The sequence below is a fragment of the Pleurodeles waltl genome, chromosome 1_2 (assembly GCF_031143425.1).
Source record: "Pleurodeles waltl isolate 20211129_DDA chromosome 1_2, aPleWal1.hap1.20221129, whole genome shotgun sequence".
In the NCBI taxonomy this organism is placed as follows: Eukaryota; Metazoa; Chordata; class Amphibia; order Caudata; family Salamandridae; genus Pleurodeles; species Pleurodeles waltl.
Window position 1 is genome coordinate 1,238,870,537 of NC_090437.1, and position 25,141 is coordinate 1,238,895,677.

General features: G+C 45.6%; 1 protein-coding gene across 1 annotated transcript in view; it reads left to right on the top strand.

Annotated features, from left to right (window-relative positions):
* Positions 1-16,577: 16,577 nt before the first annotated feature.
* Positions 16,578-25,141, top strand: part of RPIA (ribose 5-phosphate isomerase A) — a 145,098-nt gene continuing 136,534 nt past the window's right edge. The window contains exon 1 of the mRNA XM_069204603.1: positions 16,578-16,769. Within this exon, the coding sequence (XP_069060704.1) occupies positions 16,671-16,769 (99 nt within the window). The 5' untranslated portion in view covers positions 16,578-16,670. The remainder of the gene's footprint in view (positions 16,770-25,141) is intronic.

A 25,141-nucleotide genomic window follows, 5' to 3' on the forward strand; every position in this document is an offset into this window, starting at 1 on the left:
ACATATGCAGATCAGTGCCGCCATGTTCAGGGGACAGTTTTGACATAGAAGACTGCGCACTAGTTAAGCAAAAACACAGTCAGAAAATGGACACTCCTTATGCTGCTGATCCGTTGCAGGTTGTAGCATGCAAAGGACATATGGTGACAGCACATCGTCCTCGACAATTGTTGGAACAAAATCCGTGCAGTCAAACAGAGCTCCTGGCTGGCTCACCCATCTGTTGGAGGAAAAGCTGTTAATAAAGTAAGACAGAACAATTATACACGATAATATGGTTTTAATCAATTGATCAATTGGGAAAATTAGCCACTCTCAAAAAGAGACCAAAGTCTGAAGTTCAAAGTTCTGGATTACAAGCAGTGGTATATATACTGTAAAAGCCACAAAAAAGACGACTGACAAATTCCTATATGACGTAAATAGTAAGCTGTGCAGATAAGGAAAACCATTTTCTTCTGTCAACCTCTCGGTGTGTTTCTTAAAACTAATGTGCCCTATGACCTATGACCTATATATTTCTGCAAAAGAACCCACAGATATCTTTTGCAGCACATCCCTTTATTAGGCTTAGGCCGCATCACTACTTACATAGGTTTTAAAACTATCCCTCACCTAATGTTTGTTTTGGGGTTTGAGATTTTATATTTGTGTACATGTCTATAAAATGAATCCCTAATATTTCCCTACATCACAATCCATCACTCAGAACGCATCACATTTTAAACACCTACTGCGACACTTGTTGAGTTCTGAAACATTACAGGAGGCAAACCCGCCTGCAGGTCCAGCTCAAGTGCCTGAGCCTATGTCGCAGCTGCCTGATCGGGGTGGACCTCGATCATCTCAGGTCACCCGAGCCGGCAGACAATTGAGAGTACCTCGCCAACTATTAATGGAACTGTGATTTTGTGATGTCTGGGAATTCTGGGTGGATTCTATGTCAGGACCGGAGGCTTCAGATTATGCTTCTCTTTCTTCACTGCTTTGTTCACAGCAGCCAATCAATCACTCAATCAATCAGTATTTGTAAAGAGCGGCTACTCACCTGTGAGGGTCTCAAGGTGCAGTGGGTAGGGGAGGGTCCTCATCCGAAAAGCCATGTCTTGAGGATCTTCCTGAAGATGGTGAGCGATGGGCTTTGTCTGAGGTGCAGGGGGAGGTTGTTCCAGCTCTTCGCTGCAGTGTAGGTGAAGGATCGTCCTCCAGCAGTGGTTTTGCGGATACGAGGGATGGTGGCCAGGGCCATCTGGGCAGAGCAGAAGAATCTGGTGGGGGTGTGGAAGGAGACACGGTGGTTCAGTAAGGCTGGTCCTGCGTTGTATATTGCCTTGTAAGTGTGGGTCAGTGTGAGAAAGTAGCCTCTTTCTAGCCTTGTTACCCCCACTTTTGGCCTGTTTGTGAGTGTATGTCAGGGTGTTTTTACTGTTTCACTGGGATCCTGCTAGCCAGGGCCTAGTGCTCATAGTGAAAACCCTATGTTTTCAGTATGTTTGTTATGTGTCACTAGGACCCTGCTGGTCAGGACCCCAGTGCTCATAAGTTTGTGGCCTATATGTATGTGTTCCCTGTGTGATGCCTAACTGTCTCACTGAGGCTCTGCTAACCAGATCCTCAGTGGTTATGCTCTCTCTTTACAAATTGTCACTAACAGGCTAGTGACCAATTTCACCAATTCACATTGGCATACTGGAACACCCTTATAATTCCCTAGTATATGGTACTGAGGTACCCAGGGTATTGGGGTTCCAGGAGATCTCTATGGGCTGCAGCATTTCTTTTGCCACCCATAGGGAGCTCTGACAATTCTTACACAGGCCTGCCACTGTAGCCTGAGTGAAATAACGTCCACGTTATTTCACAGCCATTTACCACTGCACTTAAGTAACTTATAAGTCACCTATATGTCTAACCTTTACCTGGTAAAGGTTGGGTGCGAAGTTACTTAGTGTGTGGGCACCCTGGCCCTAGCCAAGGTGCCCCCACATTGTTCAGGGCAAATTCCCTGGACTTTGTGAGTGCGGGGACACCATTACACGCGTGCACTATACATAGGTCACTACCTATGTATAGCGTCACAATGGTAACTCCGAACATGGCCATGTAACATGTCTAAGATCATGGAATTGTCACCCCAATACCATTCTGGCATTGGGGAGACAATTCCATGATCCCCCGAGTCTCTAGCACAGACCCGGGTACTGCCAAACTACCTTTCCCGGGGTTTCACTGCAGCTGCTGCTGCTGCCAACCCCTCAGACAGGTTTCTGCCCTCCTGGGGTCCAGCCAGGCTTGGCCCAGGAAGGCAGAACAAAGGACTTCCTCAGAGAGAGGGTGTTACACCCTCTCCCTTTTGGAAAAAGGTGTCAGGGCTGGGGAGGAGTAGCCTCCCCCAGCCTCTGGAAATGCTTTGATGGGCACAGATGGTGACCATCTCTGCATAAGGCAGTCTGCACCGGTTCAGGGGTCCCCCAGCCCTGCTCTGGCGTGAAACTGGACAAAGGAAAGGGGAGTGACCACTCCCCTGACCTGCACCTCCCATGGGAGGTGCCCAGAGCTCCTCCAGTGTGCTCCAGACCTCTGCCATCTTGGAAACAGAGGTGCTGCTGGCACACTGGACTGCTCTGAGTAGCCAGTGCCAGCAGGTGACGTCAGGACTCCTTCTGATAGGCTCTTACCTGTGTTGCAAGCCTATCCTCCTTCCTAGGTAGCCAGACCTCCTTTTCTGGCTATTTAGGGTCTCTGCTTTGGGGAATTCTTTAGATAACGAATGCAAGAGCTCATCAGAGTTCCTCTGCATCTCTCTCTTCACCTTCTGCCAAGGAATCGACCGCTGACTGCTCTGGACGCCTGCAAAACCGCAACAAAGTAGCAAAGACGACTACTGCAACCTTGTATCACTGATCCGGCCGCCTTCTCGACTGTTTTCCTGGTGGTGCATGCTGTGGGGGTAGTCTGCCTCCTCACTGCACTAGAAGCTCTGAAGAAATCTCCCGTGGGTCGACGGAATCTTCCCCCTGCAACCGCAGGCACCAAAAGACTGCATCACCGGTCCTCTGGGTCCCCTCTCAGCACGACGAGCGTGGTCCCTGGAACTCAGCAACTCTGTCCAAATGACTCCCACAGTCCAGTGACTCTTCAGTCCAAGTTTGGTGGAGGTAAGTCCTTGCCTCCCCACGCTAGACTGCATTGCTTGGTACCGCGTGATTTGCAGCTGCTCCGGCTCCTGTGCACTCTTCCAGGATTTCCTTTGTGCACAGCCAAGCCTGGGTCCCCGACACTCTAACCTGCAGTGCACAACCTCCTGAGTTTTCCTCCGGCATCGTGGGATCTTCTTTTGTGACTTCGGGTGAGCTCCGGTTCACTCTTCTTCGTAGTGCCTGTTCCGGCACTTCTGCGGGTGTTGCCTGCTTCTGAGAGAGCTCCTTGTCTTGCTGGGCGCCCCCTCTGTTTCCTCACGCAATTGGTGACATCCTGGTCCCTCCTGGGCCACAGCAGCATCCAAAAACCCTAACCGCGATCCTTGCAGCTAGCAAGGCTTGTTTGCGGTCTTTCTGCGTGGGAACACCTCTGCAAGCTTCTTCACGACGTGGGACATCTATCCTCCAAAGGGGAAGTTCCTAGTCCTCTTCGTTCTTGCAGAATCAACAGCTTCTACCATCCAGTGGCAGCTTCTTTGCATCCTCAGCTGGCATTTCCTCGGCATCTGCCTAATCTCGACTTTGTCGCGACACTTGGACTTGGTCCCCTTGTTCCACAGGTACTCTTGTCCGGAAATCCATCTTTGTTGCATTGCTGGTGTTGGTCTTCCTTGCAGAATTCCCCTATCACGACTTCTGTGCTCTCTGGGGAATATAGGTGCACTTTACACCTACTTTTCAGGGTCTTGGGGTGGGCTATTTTTCTAACCCTCACTGTTTTCTTACAGTCCCAGCGACCCTCTACAAGCTCACATAGGTTTGGGGTCCATTCGTGGTTCGCATTCCACTTTTGGAGTGTATGGTTTGTGTTGCCCCTATACCTATGTGCTCTCATTGCAATCTATTGTGACTGTACATTGCTTGCATTACTTCCTTTTGCTATTACTGCATATTTTTGGTATTGTGTACATATATCTTGTGTATATTTGCTATCCTCATACTGAGGGTACTCACTGAGATACTTTTGGCATATTGTCATAAAAATGAAGTACCTTTATTTTTAGTATATCTTTGTGTTGTGTTTTCTTATGATATTGTGCATATGACACCAGTGGTATAGTAGGAGCTTTGCATGTCTCCTAGTTCAGCTTAAGCTGCTCTGCTAAGCTACCTTTTCTATCAGCCTAAACTGCTAGAACACCTCTTCTACACTAATAAGGGATACCTGGACATGGTGCAGAGTGTAAGTACCCCTTGGTACCCACTACAAACCAGGCCAACCTCCTACGGTCAGAAGCTTGAAGGTGATTCACTTCTCGACCGGTAGACAGTGGAGGGTCCTAAGGTGTTCGGAGATGTGTTCTCGGTGAGGGAGGTCCACAATTAGTCTGGCTGCGGCATTCTGGTTGAGTTGTAGTTTTTTGATGTTCTTGGTTGAGGTGCCGGTGTAGATGGAGTTGCCGTAGTCAAGCTTGCTAGTGACTAAGGCATGGGTGATTGTCCTGTGACAGTCTGCTGGTATCCATCAGAAGATCATCCCAAGTTTGCGGAGTGTGTACCAGCAGGAGGAGGCAACAGAGTTTACCTGGCGGGTCATGGATAGGGAGGAGTCGAAGATGATTCTTAAGTTGCGGCCATGCTCAGTCAGTGCAGGGGGGGCGCTGAGGGATGTGGGCCACCAGGAGTCATCCCAAGCTGAGGTGGTGTTTCCAAAGATGATGAGCTCAGTCTTGTCGGAGATGAGCTTGAGGCAGCTTTCTCTCATCCAGGTGGCGAAGGCTTCCATTCCTGAGTGGAAGTTCCTTTTGGTCGTGTCCGGGTCTTCCGTGAGGGAAATTCTGAGTTGAGTGTCATCGACATATGACATGAAGTTCACACCCGTGGCTTCTGACGATGGCAGGGAGAGGGGGCCATGTATATGTTGAACAGTGTGGGACTCAGTGAGGATCCTTGGGGGACTCTGCAGTTGACTCCTGTGAGTCTGGAAGTGTACGGTGGCAGTCTGACCGTCTGCGTCCTCCTGGAGAGGAAGGAGTGGACCCATTCCAGGGCTCTTCCGCAGATTCCTATGTCATGGTATCTGGTCGTTCCGTAGTTCAATCAAATAAGGTTTTTAACAAAGACTACGTTTCCCATAACATCATAAACATCTGACCAACCATTTCTTTGCTGCTGCAACAGTTATGTTGTTTTTCTGAATATCATTGTAATGCGCATGTGTATGTTTACGCATTTGCAGGGCCTGGCCCAAGGGAAATTGCAGAGCTTCTGCATTTAATATTGTTTAGCACAATAAAATTTTGGCTTATTTAGCAGTTTTCTGCTCTTTATATATATTCACTTGCTCTTGGGTCCCCCCCACCACTGAACATCTTCTATCTTTGCAGATTATCTGCCATGGCATACTATGCCAATGATGAGGATGACCAGTACACTGGTGACAATGAAGGGCCATATGAACCTCATATGGAAGAGAGACTTGTGGAGGCACTGGGACACCTCGTGCAGGACTCCGTGAATTGGGCCCTGATCAAGGCCCTTAAACCATTTACTCAGTCCCTGGTTAATTTTGGCAGACAGGAGTTAATGGGTGACCCTACCCAGTCAAGATTAATCCCGCAGATGATGCCCCCTCACTCCAATCCTTCTCTGAGACTGAGCTAGGGGGGTCTTCATCAGCAGAAATATTGGCGCACATGGCAGCATCGGTGCTGCATGACCATGAATATGGGATCATCCCCCCCAAGAAATTCCTGAATCCCTCCCAAAGCTTACAAAGCATTTTCAAGAGACTGCTTATAATCCTTCCTCCTCTTCGGATTGAGAGAAATCAGATCAGGGAGAGATTCCCTTCCACCTTTAAAAAAGAAGCGCAAATCACATTACATTTCTTCGGACCTTCCTGGGTCAAGTGGTTGCAATCTTTTTTTTTTATCTGAAGCACATCATTCACCCACACCCCACAGAGTGGAGTCCTAGTGTGGAGATGGTTAATTATGTACAAGATTGTTTATGCAATGGATTTGAAAAGGAGGTTTGCAGTACACTCCGGTCTGAATGTCCCCGTCCTTCCCTCCTGGGGAAGGTGGGGAACACTCTGGAACTAGACCCCAGTATGACTACCTTTCTGAAAAAAATTGCCAAGGATTTGGACCGCAACTGGCGTGGTTACCAGGATAAACTTTTAGTCCTTTCCAGTCCTCTCACCAAAATTTTAGATTTAGCGGTTCAGGCTAAGAAGTCCAATTCCACCCTTGATCTGGAGGTCATTTTGGAATGGGTGCGGAGGGCTATATGCCTGCTGGGTAATGCAAACTATGCCATGTCAACAGAACAAAGAAGGGCCTTCCACATGAGATTAGACCCACAATTGGCAGAGTTGGCCTCCAACGAGGCAGGCACTTTGGCAAATGGATTGTTGTTCGGCGACAAGTTTGTCAAAGATTTGAGCAAATATGTTGCAACCTTTGCAACTCTGCACAAAGCACAGGTCTCGATGAAGAAAGTCTTCAACAACTCTCTTTCATCCAGGGCCGGGCACTTCATGAGTCGGGTGTCAGGCCGTGGATATGCTCAGACTTCACTATTTGTTCAGCAGCGTGGCAAAGGTGGCACTTAAAATAACAACTCCAGCTTTTATACATCTCCATACATGGGAGGTTGCATACGCTCCTCCAGAGGGGGATATCTTAGAGGAAACAATTTTTTGGACTCTACCAATACAGGTGAGAATTCTTCCATCTTATGAGGTTATTTTGGTGGGAAGAATATGCTTATTTCTTTATAAATGTTCTCTCATCACTCAGGACCCATGGATATTGCAAACAGTGCAAGGTTTCTTCTAGAGTTCTATTCTCCTCCTGTTCAGACGTTCCCTCCCCTCCAGCTCCATTTTTCCATCTCAGAACATTCTTTGATAGACAAAGAGATTCAGTCCTTTCTTTGAAAAGAAGCCATTATAGAGGCTCATCCTTGAGGTTTTCTAAGCACCATCTTCTTATTTCAAAAGAAGGGTTTAGGTTCTCGTTTAGTGCTCAATCTCAAGCACTTCAATTCTTTGATGGTGTTCCGCCATTTCAAGATGGAAGGCATTCACTTACTCAGAGATCTTTTACGAGAAGGAGATAGGTTAGTATGTCGTGATCTAAAAGATCCCTACTTCTGGTTTCCCATCTTCTCTCCCTAAAGAGGATTACTTCTGTTTCAATAGGGGCCTCGTTTTTTTTAATACCCCTCTCTTCCCTTCAGCCTGTCCTTGGCCCCTTGATGTTTCACCAAGCTGCTACATCCGGTGGTTCAACATCTCTGGGAAAGACGGGTAAGATTAATTATTTACTTAGACGACATCCTGATCATGGCCCAAGACAGTGAGGTGGCCATATTCCATGTCTCGTGGACAATTCAGCTCCTACAGAACCTGGGGTTGATCATCAACGAGGAGAAGTCCTTCACGCTGCCCTCCCAGAGTATAGAGTTCTTAGGTTTCGAGTTAGATTCAATCAGTGCCCAACTCCTTTTACCGTTGTTTAATGATGTTCTATCAGGAAAGAGTTGAGGAGAGCCCTTGCCTCTCTGACTATATCTCTGATTATTTTGGCCCGCCTTGTGGGGCTTCCGGCATCCTCACTTCAGCTGATTTTCCCAGGGCTGTTACATTATTGGGCCCTCCAGCATTCGAAGATCCCTCATCTCCAAAAGGAACTGAGATACTCAGAGCAGATACCCCTTCCGGAGGAAGCCAGGATGAAGATTTCCTGGTGGTTGACTCACATGGAATCCTGGAATGAGAAAGCAATATTAGCCTCAGTTTTGGAAGTGATCATAGCATCAGATGTCATTCCGATGGGGCCCGGAAGCACGCTGTAGTCCGGTAGAGCTTCTCCGGTTGGTCTCAGGAGGAGCTTCAATATCATAGCAATTGTCTGGAACTTCTCGCAGGGTCTTTTGCGATCAAATCCCTGTCTCCCAAAAAAACTCAGTGTTGTCTTCTGCTTAAAACGGACAGCGTGTCTGCAGTCAGGCACATAAATCGCTTGGGGGGGCACAAGGTCTTGCCTTCTGGCGGAGATAGCAAAGGATTTCTGGCACTTTTGCCTCAATCATCAGATCACAGTGACAGCGGAGCACATCCTGTGCAAGTCCAATGTGACAGCGGACTGGAATTTGAGTTTCTTTCGCAATTCCAGCGACTGGAGGTTATTGCCTCAGGTGTTTCAGGCGTTGAATCTTCACTGGGGAACTTGCAAAATAGATCTGTTTGCCTCACGTCTGAATGCCCAGGTTCCGATATTTTTCAGCTGGAGACTGGATCCTCTAGCAGCGGGTTCAGGTGCTTTTCTTCAATCGTGGTCGCAGGACCTTCTGTATTCTTTTCTCCCCTTCTCTATGATTCCCAGAGTTCTTGCCCAACTTCAGAGGCAGGGGGCGGAACTGATATTATTAACCCAATGCTGGAAAGCACAGCCCTGGTTCCCATCAGCAATGCCATTGTCATGCAATCTCCTGGTACAGATTCTGTTCTTCCAGGACCTTCTAACGGAGCCATTGGGTCTTCCTTCTCCCCTAGTAGCACAGGGCCTTCAGTCCCGCATGCGGTGGAGACATTCCGGAGACACTGCCAAGTGCAGAGAGTTTTGGATTCTGCAATGTTTTTCTTATCACAATCCTGGGCCCCCTCTACTCATAAGAGATCTGAACAAGCCTGACAGCGATGGGTACATTGATGCAGTTAACGAAGTGTGGATCCTGTGGGGGCGGAGATTCATGTCTTAGCAAATTTCACATCAGATCTGGCCTGCTCGGGTGCAGCTTATCGAACTGTTAATAATTTCCGTCCTGCCATTTCTGCAGGGCTTCTGCATATGCAGGGCAGACCAGTGGGTAAACACCCCTTAATTTGTAAGCTTCTTAGGGGCATTTGAATGGTGAAGCCCCCTCAGCCCAAGTATTCGGTGCTATTGGATGTAAATGTGGTCCTGAAATTCATTAAGTCTTCGGCTTGTAATGAGGATTTATCTTGTAAGCAGATTTCCGCAAACTTGATGATACTTTTATGCCTAATATCCTGCAGACGCAATTCAGATGTGAGGGCCCTAGATACAGCAGGTAGAGTATTTACTCCCACTAAGGTGTCTTTTACCATTTCGAGACATACCAAAACTACATCCTGTTGTATTTCTTACCCGCTTTTCCCCATGATAGGAATTTGTGTGTTGTGCAATACATTAAAGCTTATGAAGATTGTACATGCAAATTTAGATGGTATTTGACACGGCAATTACTTATTTCTCTGCAGAAACCTTTCCGCCCGGTCTCTTCAGCTACTTTGGCCCGCTGGGTTAAATGGCTGTTAAGTGAGGCTGGTATTGATGTGGCTGAAGTGAACAGGCTTGATCAGATTTGAAGATGATAAATGTAATTTATTCCACATACATGCCCACGATCTATACTGTGTCTTGAACTCCTAGCATCCTGGACGCAACTGACAGACTAGTCACTGCCAGAATGCCTTGCCTTGATATGCTTGCACTCCCTGCATATCGCCAAATAACCTATCCATTAGTTTTTGAAAAACGCTAGCAGCTGATGCTAAACGAAATGGAAGTCTACAATACTAAAAAGCTCCAAACAGTGTAAGGAATGTTGTTAGCTCCCTAGTTGTAGATGTCAAAGCAATTTGGTGATATGCAGAACGCAGATCTAACAAAGAAAATAATTCTGCTCCGCCTAAGTTTGACAACAACTCCTGAATTTTAGGTACAGGATGGCAGTCCACTATAATGTTCTTATTTAATGTGCATAAATCAGCACATAATCTGAGTTCACCTTTTTTCTTTTTAGCTACAACGATTGGAGAAACCCATTGAGAAGATTCGGTTGGTTGAAAAATACCTTGTGAACACAAGTCTTTCAATATTCTCTTCAAATACTCTCTTATACTAAGAGGTACATTCAATACTTTTTGAATAACAGGGTGAGCATCAGATTTAAGTCTAATATGATGTTCAAATCCTTTAACCAGACCAATTGTTTCCTGAAAAACATTTTCCACTTTCTTACAAATAACCTTGACGTCTTGAGAAATGGAGTTTATACTAACTATCTGTTCTTTAATATGATCATTACTTATTTCACATTTGCCTACTCTAATTGGGTTCTCAAATCCAGGGACTAAATATAAACCCATTTTAACTAAGTCTTTCCATCCAATAATATTTTTCCCTTTGACAGCAACATATACTTTGGAATTTGTACTCCTTCCCAAGCATTCTATTTCAGCTAGAAAATACTCAATCATCTCAATTTCTTTCTCACCAAATGCCTTCGGATTAATATCCGTACATCTCTAAAAATGTATAATCTCTTTAAATGGTTATGGAGAAACCTGAATCAGCCATAACTTGCATTGTAATATTGTATTATTATTCATTTTTGCATATACTAAAGGTCCTTTAATGCTGTCAGTATCTGTCACTGAATTACATTCCACTTTTAGCAGTATATTTTCCTTGGTTTCTAAACCATTATCATTCAACTCTACACTATTCACCTTGACATTAGTCTTATTCATTTTACACACTACTTGAAAATGCCGAACTTTTTTTACATAACATGCAACGCTTTGTTAGCACTGGACAAATAGGATTGTTAGCACAATGATTCTTCGATCCACATGTAAAACAATGCATAACTTGTCTTTTTTTGCAAATTCCTTTCCTGTTTTATCATTCATACTAACTGCACATAACATTTGTGTAGGTTCTTCGATGTTTCTCATTTTATTGTTTAATAGGTTTAATGGAACCTCTTCATTTAGAGCTTTGGAAGAAACCATTGAGCGTTTCATACCTTTGGCTAAATCAATTACCTCTGCAAGTGTTAGGTTTCTACATGCTAATTATCTTTCCCGAATTTTGCGTGAATAACAATTAAAAACAAATTGATCACGAATAGCCGTGTCAATATTTGCCCCAAATTCACATGCAGCAGACAAAATTCTTAGAACAGAAATGTACTCTTCCACACTTTCATCCGCATTCTGTTTCCTTTTTACAAATGTATGTCTTTCAAACAAAATACTGGGTTCTTCACAATAATGTTTACTAAGCCTTTCAATAGCTTCTGCATATTCTGCAGCATTATCTCTTGCTTGCCCTCTTGCGGTGGTCACTGTAGGTAAATTATCAAAGACTTCTTGAACATCCTGTCCCAGACTACCTTATAATAAAGCTAATTTTCTTGCTGAAGAAAATGTTGTTGCATCTACTGCAATCAAATAGTTCTGAAATAGTTTAAACCACTATTTCCATTTAATTGGTGGTTTCCCAGGTTGCTGCAGAAAAGGTGAAGGTTGAATAGATTGATGTTGAATCGTTTGCGGTGAAGCCATTTTTAAAACCTTTTTGATTTAATTATATATATGCACTTTTTATTTCTTTATGCACTTGGACGAAGATTTTGTAATAATCTTGTACAAAGTTACAATGGTATGCCTGCCACCAATCATGCAGGCAATAAGTAAATTAATTGTAATAGTGTCTCTGAAAGGCTTAAGATGTAGTTGTACTATGAGAGAAAAACGCTGTTAAAATGCCAAATGATATAAAGTTTACTGGGAAATACTGTAGCGAAAGGAAACACTGTAAAATTGTCAAACCGCACGTCTTTTATACAGGGACACGCTGTATCGAAAACACTGAAGAAACGTCGAGCTGAGTGTCTTTTAACACAATTTCTAAGGAAACACTCTAGTGGCCTTGTTAATCGTAGCGGAAGCATCACGGCATGCCTCCGTTTACAATGTTGCTAAGCAACAAAGAGCAGCGTTGTTAATTGTAGTGGAAGTGTCACGGTGTTCCTCCATTTACAGTGTTGCTAAGCAAGAAAGAGTAAAGTAAACGCACAAGCGTCACAGCGTGCTCCTGTTTATAATGTTGCCAGGGAAACACTTTCTCAAGGAAACACAAATGTCGCTGCGCGCACACGTGCGTTATCTGCTTTGCGATCAAAGCCAGTGAATAAAAGCAGATAACAACTTCTGAAGACCCCGGCAACAGAAATTTACTCACTGCGTGCGGATTGATCTCAGTTAAAAGTAACGCCGAGGTAGCCTGTCTGGGAAATAGACAAAATAATGCAGTTTCTGTGGGCATGTACAGAGTGGAACCAAAGGCTGCGTAGCTCGTCGCCAATATGAAGTGAAGCCTTGGATGGATTCAAAGATGATAAACGTAATTTATTCCCCATACGTGCCCACAACGTACCTGGCGTCTTCCACTCCTAGCATCCTGGCCGCAACTGACAAACCGGTCACTGCCAGAATGCTATTAGCAATACAAGCGTTCTACACTCTAACACTCTAATCTTCCAAGTTTTCCTACCACAGTGGCCACTTTTGGGGCTCATTCAGTTAGTGGAGCTGTTAGCGCACCTGGTCCGTAATAAGTAAACTTACAAGGGGACGCGCATAGGTCGATGTACCTTTTGATTCGCATGGAGTATCTTAGTAATGATGTGACCGATGTTCTCAGTAATCAATGCACAAAATTCAATAACCATTACACAAGTCATTAATCAATAATCAATAAACATCACACCATGACCTTTCAGTCAAGGAGAACCACAACTCGATATATGTTTTAGTAATTTTATTTCCCTATTACTCATAATACTAAGTCATGAGATTAATTCAACTCAATTCAATTCAATCAAAATCAGGAATTAATTTATTAGAAAGCGCCAAAAACATAACCTAATCAAAACTTGCATCAGAGTACATTCTAAAGCATTAGCATAAGTCAACTAATGAATCAAAGGCAATAAGTCAAATTGTGTCATGGAGTTCAGCAATTTAGTCTGTCAACCATTTGCCTCTGTAAAATGTCAACCGTCATGGAAGAAAAACCCTTACCTAACCCAGATGAGCATCAGCATGTGGGACTTCATGCAAAACAATTTAGAAACAAGAATTTTGGAAAACATCTAGCTAAAAAGGCTATTTAAACAGCGCAGTTGGTACCTAGAAAGAAAAGGCACAAGAATAAAATTCAGTCACATTTTCATATCTACCTATCCTCGGTATGGGTCAGCAACAGAGTCAGTCTTCATCCTCAGGTCATCAGTCGATCAGCATCACATCAGGCTCTCACTAGCCAAGGTGCCCACACATTGTTCAGGGCAAACTCCCCAGACTTTGTGAGTGCAGGGACACCATTACACGCGTGCACAATGGTAACTCCGAACATGGCCATGTAACATGTCTAGGATCATGGAATTGTCCCCCCAATACCATTCTGGTATTGGGGGGACAATTCCATGCATCCCCGGGTCTCCAGCAGAGAGCCCGGGTACTGCCAAACTAACTTTCCACTGCCAACCCCTCAGACAAGTTTCTGTCCCCCTGGGGCCTGGGCAGCCTGGTCCCAGGAAGGCAGAACAAAGGATTTCCTCTGAGAGAGGGTGTTACACCTTCTCCCTTTTGGAATAGGTGTGAAGGGCCTGGGAGTAGTAGCCTCTCCTGGCCTCAGGAAATGCTTTGAGGGCACACATGGTGCCCTCTCTGCATAAGCCAGTCTACACCGGTTCAGGGATCCCCCCAGCCCTGCTGTGGCGCGAAATTGGACAAAGGAAGGGGGAGTGACCACTCCCCTGATCAGCACCTCCCAAGGGAGGTGCCCAGAGCTCCTCCAGTGTGTCCCAGACCTCTGCCATCTTGGATGCAGAGGTGTGAGGGCACAATGGACAGCTCTGAGTGGCCAGTGCCAGCAGGTGACGTCAGAGACCCTTCCTGATAGGTGTTTACCTTTCTCTGTAGCCAATCCTCCTCTGTGTGCTATTTAGGGTGTCTCCTGTGGGTATTTCACCAGATAACAAATGCAAGAGCTCACCAGAGTTCCTCTGCACTTCCCTCTTCGACTTCTGCCAAGGATCGACCGCTGACTGCTCCAGGACGCCTGCAAAACTGCAACAAATAAGCAAGACGACTACCAACAACATTGTAGTGCCTCATCCTGATGGCTTTCTCAACTGTTTCCTGGTGGTGAATGCTCTGAGGGCTGTCTGCCTTCACCCTGCACTGGAAGCCAAGAAGAAATCTCCTGTGGGTCGACGGAATCTTCCCCCTGCTAACGCAGGCACCAAAATACTGCATCACCGGTCCTCTTGGTCCCCTCTCTGCCTGATGAGCGTGGTCCCTGGAACAAGCGAGCTGGGTCCAAGTGTCTTTCACAGTCCAATGGCCCTTCTGTTCAAATTTGGTTGAGGTAAGTCCTTGCCTCCCCATGCCAGAGAGTAATCCTGTGTGCTGCGTGATCTGCAGCTGCTCCGGCTTCTGTGCACTTTTCCGAAGATTCCTTTGTGCACAGCCTAGCCTGGGTCCCCAGCACTCCGTCCTGCATTGCCCAACTCGCTGAGTTGGACTCCGACGTCGTGGGACCCTCTTTTGTGACTCAGAGTGGACTGCTGTCCTCACATCTTCTAAGTACCTGCTCCGGTACTTCTGTGGGTGCTGCCTGCTTTTGCGGGGGCTCTTTGAGTTGCTGAGTGCCCCCTCTGTCTTCTCCTCCAAGTGGTGATATCCTGGTCCTTTCTGGGCCCCAGCAGCACCCAAAATCCTCAACCGTGACTCTTGCAGCTAGCAAGGCTTGTTTGCGGTCTTTCTGCGTGGAAACAACTCTGCATCCTCCAGCACATCGTGGGACATCTTCTGACCAAAGGATAAGTTCCTGGCACCTTCTGTTGTTGCAGAATCTTTGGCTGCTTCCACCTGGAGGCAGCCCTTTTGCACCTTCATCCGGGGTTTAGTGGGCTCCTGCACCCCCCCCCGGACACTAGCGTTACTCTTGGACTTGGTACCCTTCCTTTACAGATCCTCAGGTCCAGGAATCCGTCTTCAGTGTTTTGCTGGCAGTTGTTGTTCTTGCAGAATCCCCTATCTCAACTATACTGTCTTTCTGGGGTAGTAGGGTAACTTTACTCCTACTATTCAGGGTCTTGGGGTTGGGTATCTTGGACACCCTTAGTGTTTTCTAACAGTCCCAGCGACCCTTTACAACCTACACTAGGCCTGGGGTCCATTCGTAGTTCGCATTCCACTTTTGGAGTATATGGTTTGTGTTGCCCCTAGGCCTATTTCTACCTATTGCATTCTGTTGTGATTCTACATTGGTTGCACTACTTTTCTTACTGTTACTTACCTGATTTGGGTTGTGTACATATAATTTGTGTATATTACTTACTTCCCAAGTGAGGATATCCTCTGAGAAACTATTGGCATATTGTCACTAAAATAAAGTACCTTTATTTTTAGTAACTCTGAGTATTGTATTTTCTTATAATATTGTGCTATATTATATAAGTGGTATAATAGGAGCTTTGCATGTCTCCTAGTTCAGCCTAAGCTGCTCTGCTATAGCTTCCTCTATCAGCCTAAGCTGCTAGAACACCTCTATTCTACTAATAAGGGAAAACTGGACCTGGCACAAGGTGTAAGTACCACAAAGTACCCACTATAAGCCAGGCCAGCCTCCTACAATGAGGCCTGGCAAGACTAGGTCAAGACACTCGCTAAGTTAAGGCCTACAATTATTGCAAGACATAGGTTATAACTCTCAATATGACATCTTACTACATAAATCTTATACGTTTTCAATATTTCATGTATATTAATTACTCATTTAGTACAAATCGTGAATTCTGGTGGCCAGTCTTCGAGGTCACAATTTCAAACGTGCACATTATTTTTCTACGTTAATCATTTTCTACCAATTTTGTTTATTCAAAATACATAAACATTCATTAATATTTTCCAATTAAGTCATATGCGTTAACAGAGCCGTGGCCTCTAAGGCTTTTTCCACTGGTTCTCGTTTGGAGGATATTATGGCCTCAGCGGTTTGGTAATCGTTGCGTCCTTAATAGAATCTAAAATTCTTGATGTGATAGCGAGAAAATGTTGTACTCTGAACAGGAAGTACATAATGTGCAGTTGTTAGGAAGTGGTTAACAGAATATGATGTAATGCACAGTGTGCGAGTGTATTCTGAAGAATAGTGAAATGTTTGACCGTAGCTCCCAGCGTCATGGAGCATTTGTTATTTTTTGCTAATGCTGCACAGCATCGGCACAAAGCATTTTCCCTTTCCCCAACGTTGCACGGCATCGGCAGAAGGCACTGGCAAAGCAAATGGGTCAGAAATAGACATATTGGCTTTTGCCAATGCTTGTTCCTTTGCTTAGCGGAAGACGCTTTCACAACAGAGAACGCACTTCGCCTGCGACGGTTTCCATGGATATTACACACAATTGACTACATTGGTTCAAGGTGACATGTTGGAGTCAGGCAAACATTTCATTTCGTATCAATGACAAACGTCCTACATATGTATCGTCTCCGCTAGAGGACGCTAGAATCTCGGAGCCACAAAATGCATTTTGCCTGAACCTACCATGGTATCTCCTCGGGACAGGATCGGCCTTCACGCAGATTGACATGCGCAGTTCTTGCCGTGCCATGTTAGTTGCACTTCACACATGAATCCGAGCCGGAGGCTTCTAAGCGCAGTGTGCAGCAGGATGGCAGAGGAAGCTAAAAGATTGGCGGGCTGTGCGGCCGTTGATAACCACGTGAAGGTAACCTTCCTGTGTACTTATGCAGAAAAATAGTACACACAGTGGTGTCGGTAGAAGTACTCGGGAAGCTGGGAGAAAGTAGATGTAGAATCGCACGTGCACATGGGAGGTATGATTTTTAAGGGTCAGTAGAGGCAGCAGCAGGCTAGGTTGGCACTATCCCAAGCACTAGGAGCACGTGGGCGGCATGCAGTTTAGGCCACGATAATTGCACGCGCAGCCCAGACACCAGCATATGATGCAGCACGTGGCTGACGGAATCCAAAATCTGACCTTGTTTAATGTAATTGTGGAGTTACTGCTACAGCTGACGACTTTTGGGTGGGTCGGCCAGGGAGGGGTCCGTGTCCGTTTTGAGTCCCGCGTCGGCTCAATTTACTGATATTCTGGCCAAATCACTTAATCTCCCCTTGCTTATAAAATAAAGTTCGCGCTGTATAAAATTGCAAAAATAATTGTTCAGGTGCTTACGAAAGGCGCACGGATGCCTTTAGGCGAAGTTCGCACCACATAAAAGCATCAATATGTCGCGATGTCAGCAGGCAATGAAGCAGGAAGGTCTTTCATGGAGACGTTTGGTTTGCAAAAACATTAAAGTTTTGAAATAAAATCAGTCTTCAATGCAAATTTCTGTGGGTGAGATTCCATTCCATCATGTTTAGTTCATTGGTAAAAGTATTAAGGGCCAGATGTACAATGCTTTTTTCTGTGCGCAGTCAGTGCACAGAGAAAAGCATTTTGGTATGTACAAATGCTATTTTGCGATTCAGTAATCTAGTTACCCGATGGCAAAATAGGTTTGAGTTGCAGTTAGAAAGGGGTGTGTCAAGGGCGTCCCTTCCTAATTGCGAGTCGCAAGTGGAATGTATGATTGTTTTGTGACCGTGAATGTAATCGTCAAAACAATCACAGTTGGTACCAATTTCAAATTGGTGCTAACCCATTCGCAAAGGGGAAGGGGTCGTCAGGGAAACCCTTCCTGCTTGTGCATGCAAAAACGTTTTTTAGGAGTAGGCAGTGGTCTCAATGACCACTGCCTACTCTTAAAAAATTAAACTGAAACGTTTTAATTTTTTGCTTTTTAACTCCCTTCTGAGCCGTGGATGTTATGCTTACGTCCAACAGCACAGTGCTCATGTGCCGAGGACGTAACCATTACGTCCTCTGCACTGAGCTCAGAGGAGTGGGCTTCCCTCCCACCCCCCCAAGGCAGGGATGGAAGGGGAAGCCCTTACCCTTCCACCCCCGACCCCCTCAGTGATGTCTGATGACATCAGCACGCATTCGCCAGCTGACCTCATCAGAGGCCACTTACCCATCGCGCTGGAAGCTCAGCTTTTTTTGCGCCAATTTCACACAAGGGGAGTGACCCCTCAGGCAAGGGTCAGATCGGCCTATTGTTATTAGGCCGATCTGCTCCGGGGGGGGGGGCAGAAACCACGTAGGCACCAGGGATTGGTGTGTGTGTTTTCTTTAGAGGGGCAGCCCCTTGGGTAATGGTCGCACCCCATGAGGGCACATTACTGTTGGCCATATCTGCCCCAGCAGATTGGCCTATTTTTGGAAGGCCCATCTGCCACCAAAGGGGGGGGGGGCAGAAAGCCCACTAGAGACCAGGGAAGTTTTTTTTCCCAAAAAAGAGGGTGGGGGTATGGCCATACCCCCACCCCAAATAAATGGGGGTAAAGTTGTTCTGCCAACCAGTGGGCAGATGGGGCAATTACCCCTGATCCACACCCCGGGGAGGGGAGAGGGGCAGAAAGTCTACTAGATGCCAGGGAATAAAAAAATTATATATATATTGGGGTGGTGGCTACCAACCATTATGAGCCTGGTTATGCCCCCACCCCAACTGAAGGGGGTAACAGGGTTTCAGCTCTCCCCTACACTCTAAAACATCTTATCCCACAGCAAGCAAGAAGCCATTTGATTATTTTGGGTTTTGGTTTTACATATGGGCCATGAGAGCTTGGCTAACTCTCAAAATCGTCCCACTTGGAATGGTGAGGGCTGCACTTAATGGACTTTGGGACGCTGCCATGTAGAAAAACCCACAAGACCTAGACACACATGAAAACTAAACATCTGGGTAATTCCAGGGTGGTGTTTTTCACATGCACCCTGCACCATTTTCGTACCCACAATGCCCTGCAAGCCTCTAACTTTGCTGGAAATCACACATTTTTCCCACGTTTTTGTGATGGAACCTTCAGGAATCTGCAGGAATCCACAAAATTCCTACCACCCAGCATTGTCTCATCTATACCGATGAAAATTCTGCTGCACTTGTCAGCCTAAAAATATTTTTTTGCAAACTGCCCTTTTGGACCCCCTTTGGTCCCCCCTCAATATCGACATGTTTTTGGCTCTTCCATTTTACAAGCACTTGGCCCACCTACACAAATGAGGTATTGTTTTTACCGGGAGGGGAAAGTTGGGTGGTATGAAATTTGTCCCAGTGCGGTGATCCCACACAGAAATGTGGGAAAAATGTGATTTGTTAGCTAAATTTGAGGTTTGCTCTGGATTCTGGGTAAGAAAACATTGGGGGATCCACGCAAGTCACACCTCCCTGGACTGCCTCGGGTGTCTAGTTTTCAGAAATGTCTGGGTTTGGTAGGGTTCTCCAGACGGCTGCTGAGCCCAGGACCAAAAACGCAGGTTCCCCCCGCAAAAACAGGTAGTTTTGTATTGATAATTTTGATGTGTCCAGATAGTGTTTTGGGGTATTTCCTGTCGCGGGTGCTAGGCCTACCCCCACAAGTGAGGTACCATTTTATTGGCAGACTTAGGGGGATGCTAGGTGGAAGGAAATTTGTGGCTCCTCTCAGATTCCAGAACTTTCTGTCCCTGAAATGAGAGGAAAAACTGTTTTTTTTGGCCAAATGTTGAGGTTTGGAAAGGATTCTGGGTAACAGAACCTGGTCAGAGCCCCACAAGTCACCCCATCTTGGATTCCCCTAGGTGTCTAGTTTTCAAAACTGTCCAGGTTTGCTAGGTTTTCCTAGGTGCCGGCTGAGCTAGAGGCCAAAATCCACAGCTAGGCACTTTGCAAAAAACAGCTCTGTTTTCTTTGTGAAAATGTGATGTGTCCACGTTGTGTTTTGTGGCATTTCCTGACGCGGGCGCTAGGCCTACCCACGCAAGTGAGGTACCATTTTTATTGGGAGACTTGGGGGAACACAGAATAGCAAAACAAGTGTTATTGCCCCTTGTCTTTCTCTACATTTTTTCCTTCCAAATGTAAGACAGTCTGTAAAAAAAAAATGCCCTGTAATTCACATGCTAGTATGGGCACCCCTAAATTCAGAGATGTGCAAATAACCATTGCTTCTCAACACCTTATCTTGTGGCCATTTTAGAAATACAAAGGTTTTCTTGATACCTATTTTTCACAAATTAATTGCTGTATACCCGGTATAGAATGAAAACCCATTGCAAGGTGCAGCTCATTTATTGGCTCTGGGTACCTAGGAATCTTGATGAACCTGCAAGCCTTATATATCCCCGCAACCAAAAGAGTCCAGCAGACGTAACGGTATATTGCTTTCAAAAATTTGACATAGCAGGAAAAAGTTACAGAATAAAACGTGGAGAAAAATGGCTGTTTTTTTCACATCAATTTCAATATTCTTTTATTTCAGCTGTTATTTTCTGTAGGAAACACTTATAGGATCTACACAAATGACCCCTTGCTGAATTCCGACTTTTGTGTACCTTTCAGAAATGTTTAGATTTCTGGGATCCAGCATTGGTTTCTCACCCATTTCTGTCACTAACTGGAAGGAGGCTGAAAGCGTAAAAATGGGGTATGTCCCAGTAAAATGTCAAAATTGTGTTGAAAAATGGGGTTTTCTAATTCAAGTCTGTCTGTTCCTGAAAGCTGGAAAGATAGTGATGTTACCACAGCAAACCCTTTGTTGATGCCATTTTCAGGGGAAAAAAACACAAGACTTCTTCTGCAGCCCTTTTTTCCCATTTTCTTTTTTTTTTTTTTTTAAACAAAATGAAATGTTTGCTGTATTTTGGCTAATTTCTTGGTCTCCTTCAGGGGAACCCACAAAGTCTGGGAACCTATAGAATCCCTAGGATGTTGGAAAAAAAGTACGCAAATGTGGCATGGGTAGCTTATGTGGAGAAAAAGTTATGAGGGCCTAAGCGCAAACTGCCCCAAATAGCCAAAAAAAAGGCTCTGCACAGGAGGGGAAAAGCCCTGGCAGCGAAGGGGTTGAAAGCATCCGGTTTTCCTTTAAGGAAAACAGGCTGCCTTTAAAAATAAATATAAAACATTGCTTTATTTAAAAGCAATCACAGACATGGTGGTCTGCTGACCCCAGCAGGTCACCATCCCTGTGATTTTTGCGATTCCAATTGCGTCACAAATTGCGACCTCCCTCATTATTATGAATAAGGTAGGTCTATTTGTGACCCACTGGGAATCGCAAAGAAATTCATTGGAGTTTCGTACATTTGGAATTGTGCTTTCCTAATTGCGGTTCGCATGGAATTGCATTTAGGAAATCACAGTTCTAAAGGTTCGTACATGTGGCCCATAATGGGATGTCCAGAAAGTGTCCAAATGTGGAAGGCTATGAGGAACATTTTCTGTTTTTTTCGTATTTCATGCCTGTGTAAATACTAAGATCACTGTCATCCAGAGTATAGTTCGTTTGCTCAGCTCAGTTCCTTCGCTGCTGAAAGATCTTAATGCCATCTGATTTTATTCTGTTGCCTGCATATGTGCTTTAAGGTCCATTGTGACACCACTGCCATTTCTCCAAGCAGTCAAGGGCAATTGCATGGTATAGCTTGTTAAACAAGATGAATGGTTTGATTTCTCCTTAATCAGATGATGTTACGCGACAGCTTCTTATATTATGTAAGGTTGATAGAAGGCCATGGATTGTGATAAGACAAAGTTTTGCTTATATAGGATATTACAGTTTTCCTCAACGCTTTGGAGTTGTAAGATCCCGACCCTGGTGTGCTGTTGGTTGTAGTGGGACCAGTAGTCTTCCAGTCGTGTTGGGCCCATAGTGTTTTCCCAGTGTTCAGAAGATATTGCATTTCGTGGGACAGCTAGGACTTCATTTTGTTGAAGTGAGGAAACCTCAACATTTTCCAACGTGTGTGGTGTGGGAATGTCAGAGCAATATTTAAAGAACAGCCCTGTGCAAGATTTAGCGGATAAGCTGGACGATTTGATTTTAAGTATGACCTGGCAAACTTTAGATGGGGTCGTAAGAGTAAAAGGGGTCAGAGACTCTTTGATTAGAGAGAGCAGAATACAGAAGCATTTTATATTTCAGGGTTGCCTTCAGGTAGTTTTTAGTGTTTTCTATATTTTGGTGTTAAGGGTTGTGGCAGTGCTGCTGGTTGTCGGATGACATATATTTTTGTAGTATTCATGTCCTAGTTTCTCAGGGCATGATTAGCTCATTCATTTAGTTTGTTGCTTCACCAATGCATGCACTTGAAAAGGGATATGTGACCAACACATGCTGTGCATGTGTGTCTGTATCCTATAGACTGATCGGAGTGCTTTAAACAGAAATATAAAAGTGCAGGTACTCACCATTCAAAGTACCTGTTTGCTCTTGAGAAGTGCTGGTACTCTCCCATTAAATGTATTGAAGCAGTTGTGAGAAGTGCTGGGACTCTCCCTTTCAAATTATATAAGTGCAGGTACTCAGTACCAGAGAGTACCTGCCTATTTCAAGCACTGACTGCTTGACATTCAGCAGTCTGAATGTGAGGAGTGGATGTTTTTTGCCCCTGAATGCAGAACTGCTATACATAGAGTGTGGGTAGAGGCCGTTTTTTAAAAGTACACAGTGTGCTTTACAGGCTCCTGGAAAATGAAGCACAATGCTTGTGTCCTGATAACAAAACTGCACTTATGAGAGAAATGTCTGATAGGCAAGACCTGTATAACACATAAAACCAGATGGCACAGTTTGGACATTTTGTAGCAGGGTAGATGAGAAATACAAGGCCACACCATCCATTCATGCAACCCCTTCCCCTCTGTATAGGTTCTAACTGCTTCCCTACACTGGGTCGAGGTTCTGCCGCATCTGCCTTCTCATAGGAACTGTTAACCGCTTTGGTGCGGCCGACGCCCACACACCCTCCCTGGTGCGGGTCACGACCAGTGGCCGACACCAGGAAGGGCATTAATAAATCCTCGGGTGCGTCGCACCCGAGGATTTTTATTATTTTTTTTACTCCCCCCGGGAGACACGGAAGCTACCGTTTCTCCCCCCGCCCCCCACCCGCCCCTTTGTGACGTCAGCGCGCCGCGCTGACGTTTCCAAGGTGTTTTCCCCATCAAAGCAGGAAGCAGCCTTGCGGCCGCTTCCTGCTTTGATGGGGAAAACGGCCTTTTCCACGTTCGGGAAGGCCTCGTAAGAAAGGGGAGAGCCTCCCCTTTCTTACGAGGCCTTCCTGAAAGTGTTTCCTGGCCAGAAACAGTTTTAGAAGGCCTCGTAAGAAAGGGGAGAGTCTCCCCTTTCTTACGAGGCCTTCTGAAACGGTTTCCTGGCCCCCGATCGCAGCACAGCTGCGATCGGGGGCCAGGAAACCCCACTAGACACCAGGGATTTCACTTTTGGGGGGCGGCCCCCCCGGAAAACGGGGATTTTGTTTAAAAAAAAAAAAAAAATGAAAAAAAAAAATGAAATGACAGGGGGTCGCCCGTGGGCAGGGTGATCCCCTGTTGGGGCAATTTTTTTTTAGATGTTGTAGGGTTTCCCTGGGGGCCATTTTGGCCCCCAAGGAAACCATAGAACAACTAAAAAAAAATATATGTATATATATATATATATATCTATATATATCTATGTAGATAGATATATCTAGGTACATGGATATATCTATAGATATATCTATGTATATATATATATATATATATATATATATATATATATATAGAGGTAGATCTGTATCAAAGAGATTTATAAAGCGCGCTACTCACCTGTGAGGGTCTCAAGGCGCTGGGGGGGGGGGGGGGCGGGGGGAGGGAAAGGGGCTGGGAGGTTCACTGTTCAAAAAGCCAGGTTTTGAGGCCCTTCCTGAAAAGAAGTAGGTTTTGGGTCTTGCGAAGGTGGGTTGTGAGTGCGTTCCAGGTTTTGGGTGCAAGGTAGGAGAAGGATCTGCCCCCGGTGGTTGTGTGTTTGATGCGGGGGACAGAGGCGCGAGAGAGGTCAGCTGAGCGGACGTTTCGTGTGGGGGTGTGGAAGGTGACTCTCGTTGAGGTAGGCAGGGCCTGTGTTGTGGAGTGATTTGTGTGCGAGGATGAGGATCTTGAAGGTGATCCTTTTGTCAATGGGGAGCCAGTGGAGGGATTTGAGGTGTGGAGAGATGTGTTCGTGTCGGCGGAGGTCGAGGATGAGTCGTGCTGCTGAGTTCTGGATGCGTGTAGTTTGCGCTTGAGTTTTAGAGTGGTGCCGACGTAGAGGGTGTTTCCGTAATCAAGCCTGCTGCTGATGAGTGCGTGAGTGACAGTTTTTCTGGTCTCTGTGGGGATCCATTTGAACGTTTTTCAGTATACGGAGTTTGTTGAAGCATGAGGAGGTAAGAGCGTTGATTTGTTGGGTCATCGAGAGGGAGGAGTCTAGGATGATGCTGAGGTTGCGTGCGTGGTTGGCGGGGGTGGGTGCTGGGCCTAGCGTGGTGGGCCACCATGGGGGGTCCCAGGTGTTTTTGTGTGGGCCAAAGAGGATTATTTCGGTTTTGCTTGAGTTGAGTTTCAGGTGGTTGGCTGTCATATATATATCACTTTTGTCAATATGTGTGTGGTTTCCCTGGGGGGAAAAGGGTCCGACTTGTCTAGTGGCAGTTTTAGTGCCATAAAGAAGCGCAGAAGGTTTATATGCCTACTGCAAAGAGCACATCTGTATTTTATGTAAATAGCTGAGTACATTAGTAAAGTCTATGGAGAGATGAAGGGCACTTTTGCTGGGTGGTAATGAGGGAATCCGAGGAGGAGGGAGTGGGAGCACCAATAATCATTGTTGGACTGGGCGCAGGAGGTGCTAAAGACTGTGATGAATGGTATGTGACAAGGTGTTTTTTGAGTGTCTTGAAAGTACGTGCTGATTGAGGGAAGAAGCGCAGGTAAGGTGGCCTCTACTGTTGCACGTATCTCACACACACCATCGATTTTGTGACTGTCTACGTAGGCTAGTGTTTTAGAGCAACAGTTTAGCCAATAGCAGAGATGGCATCTTGATGGATGTAAATGTAAATTTGCACTTGTATAGCGCACTACTCACCCGTTAGGGTCTCAAGGCGCTGTACTCATACCGCTATGGAATCCCTCCTGGCTTTTCCCTGTGAGGTGCCCACTCCTGGGCACCCCCAGGGTGAAG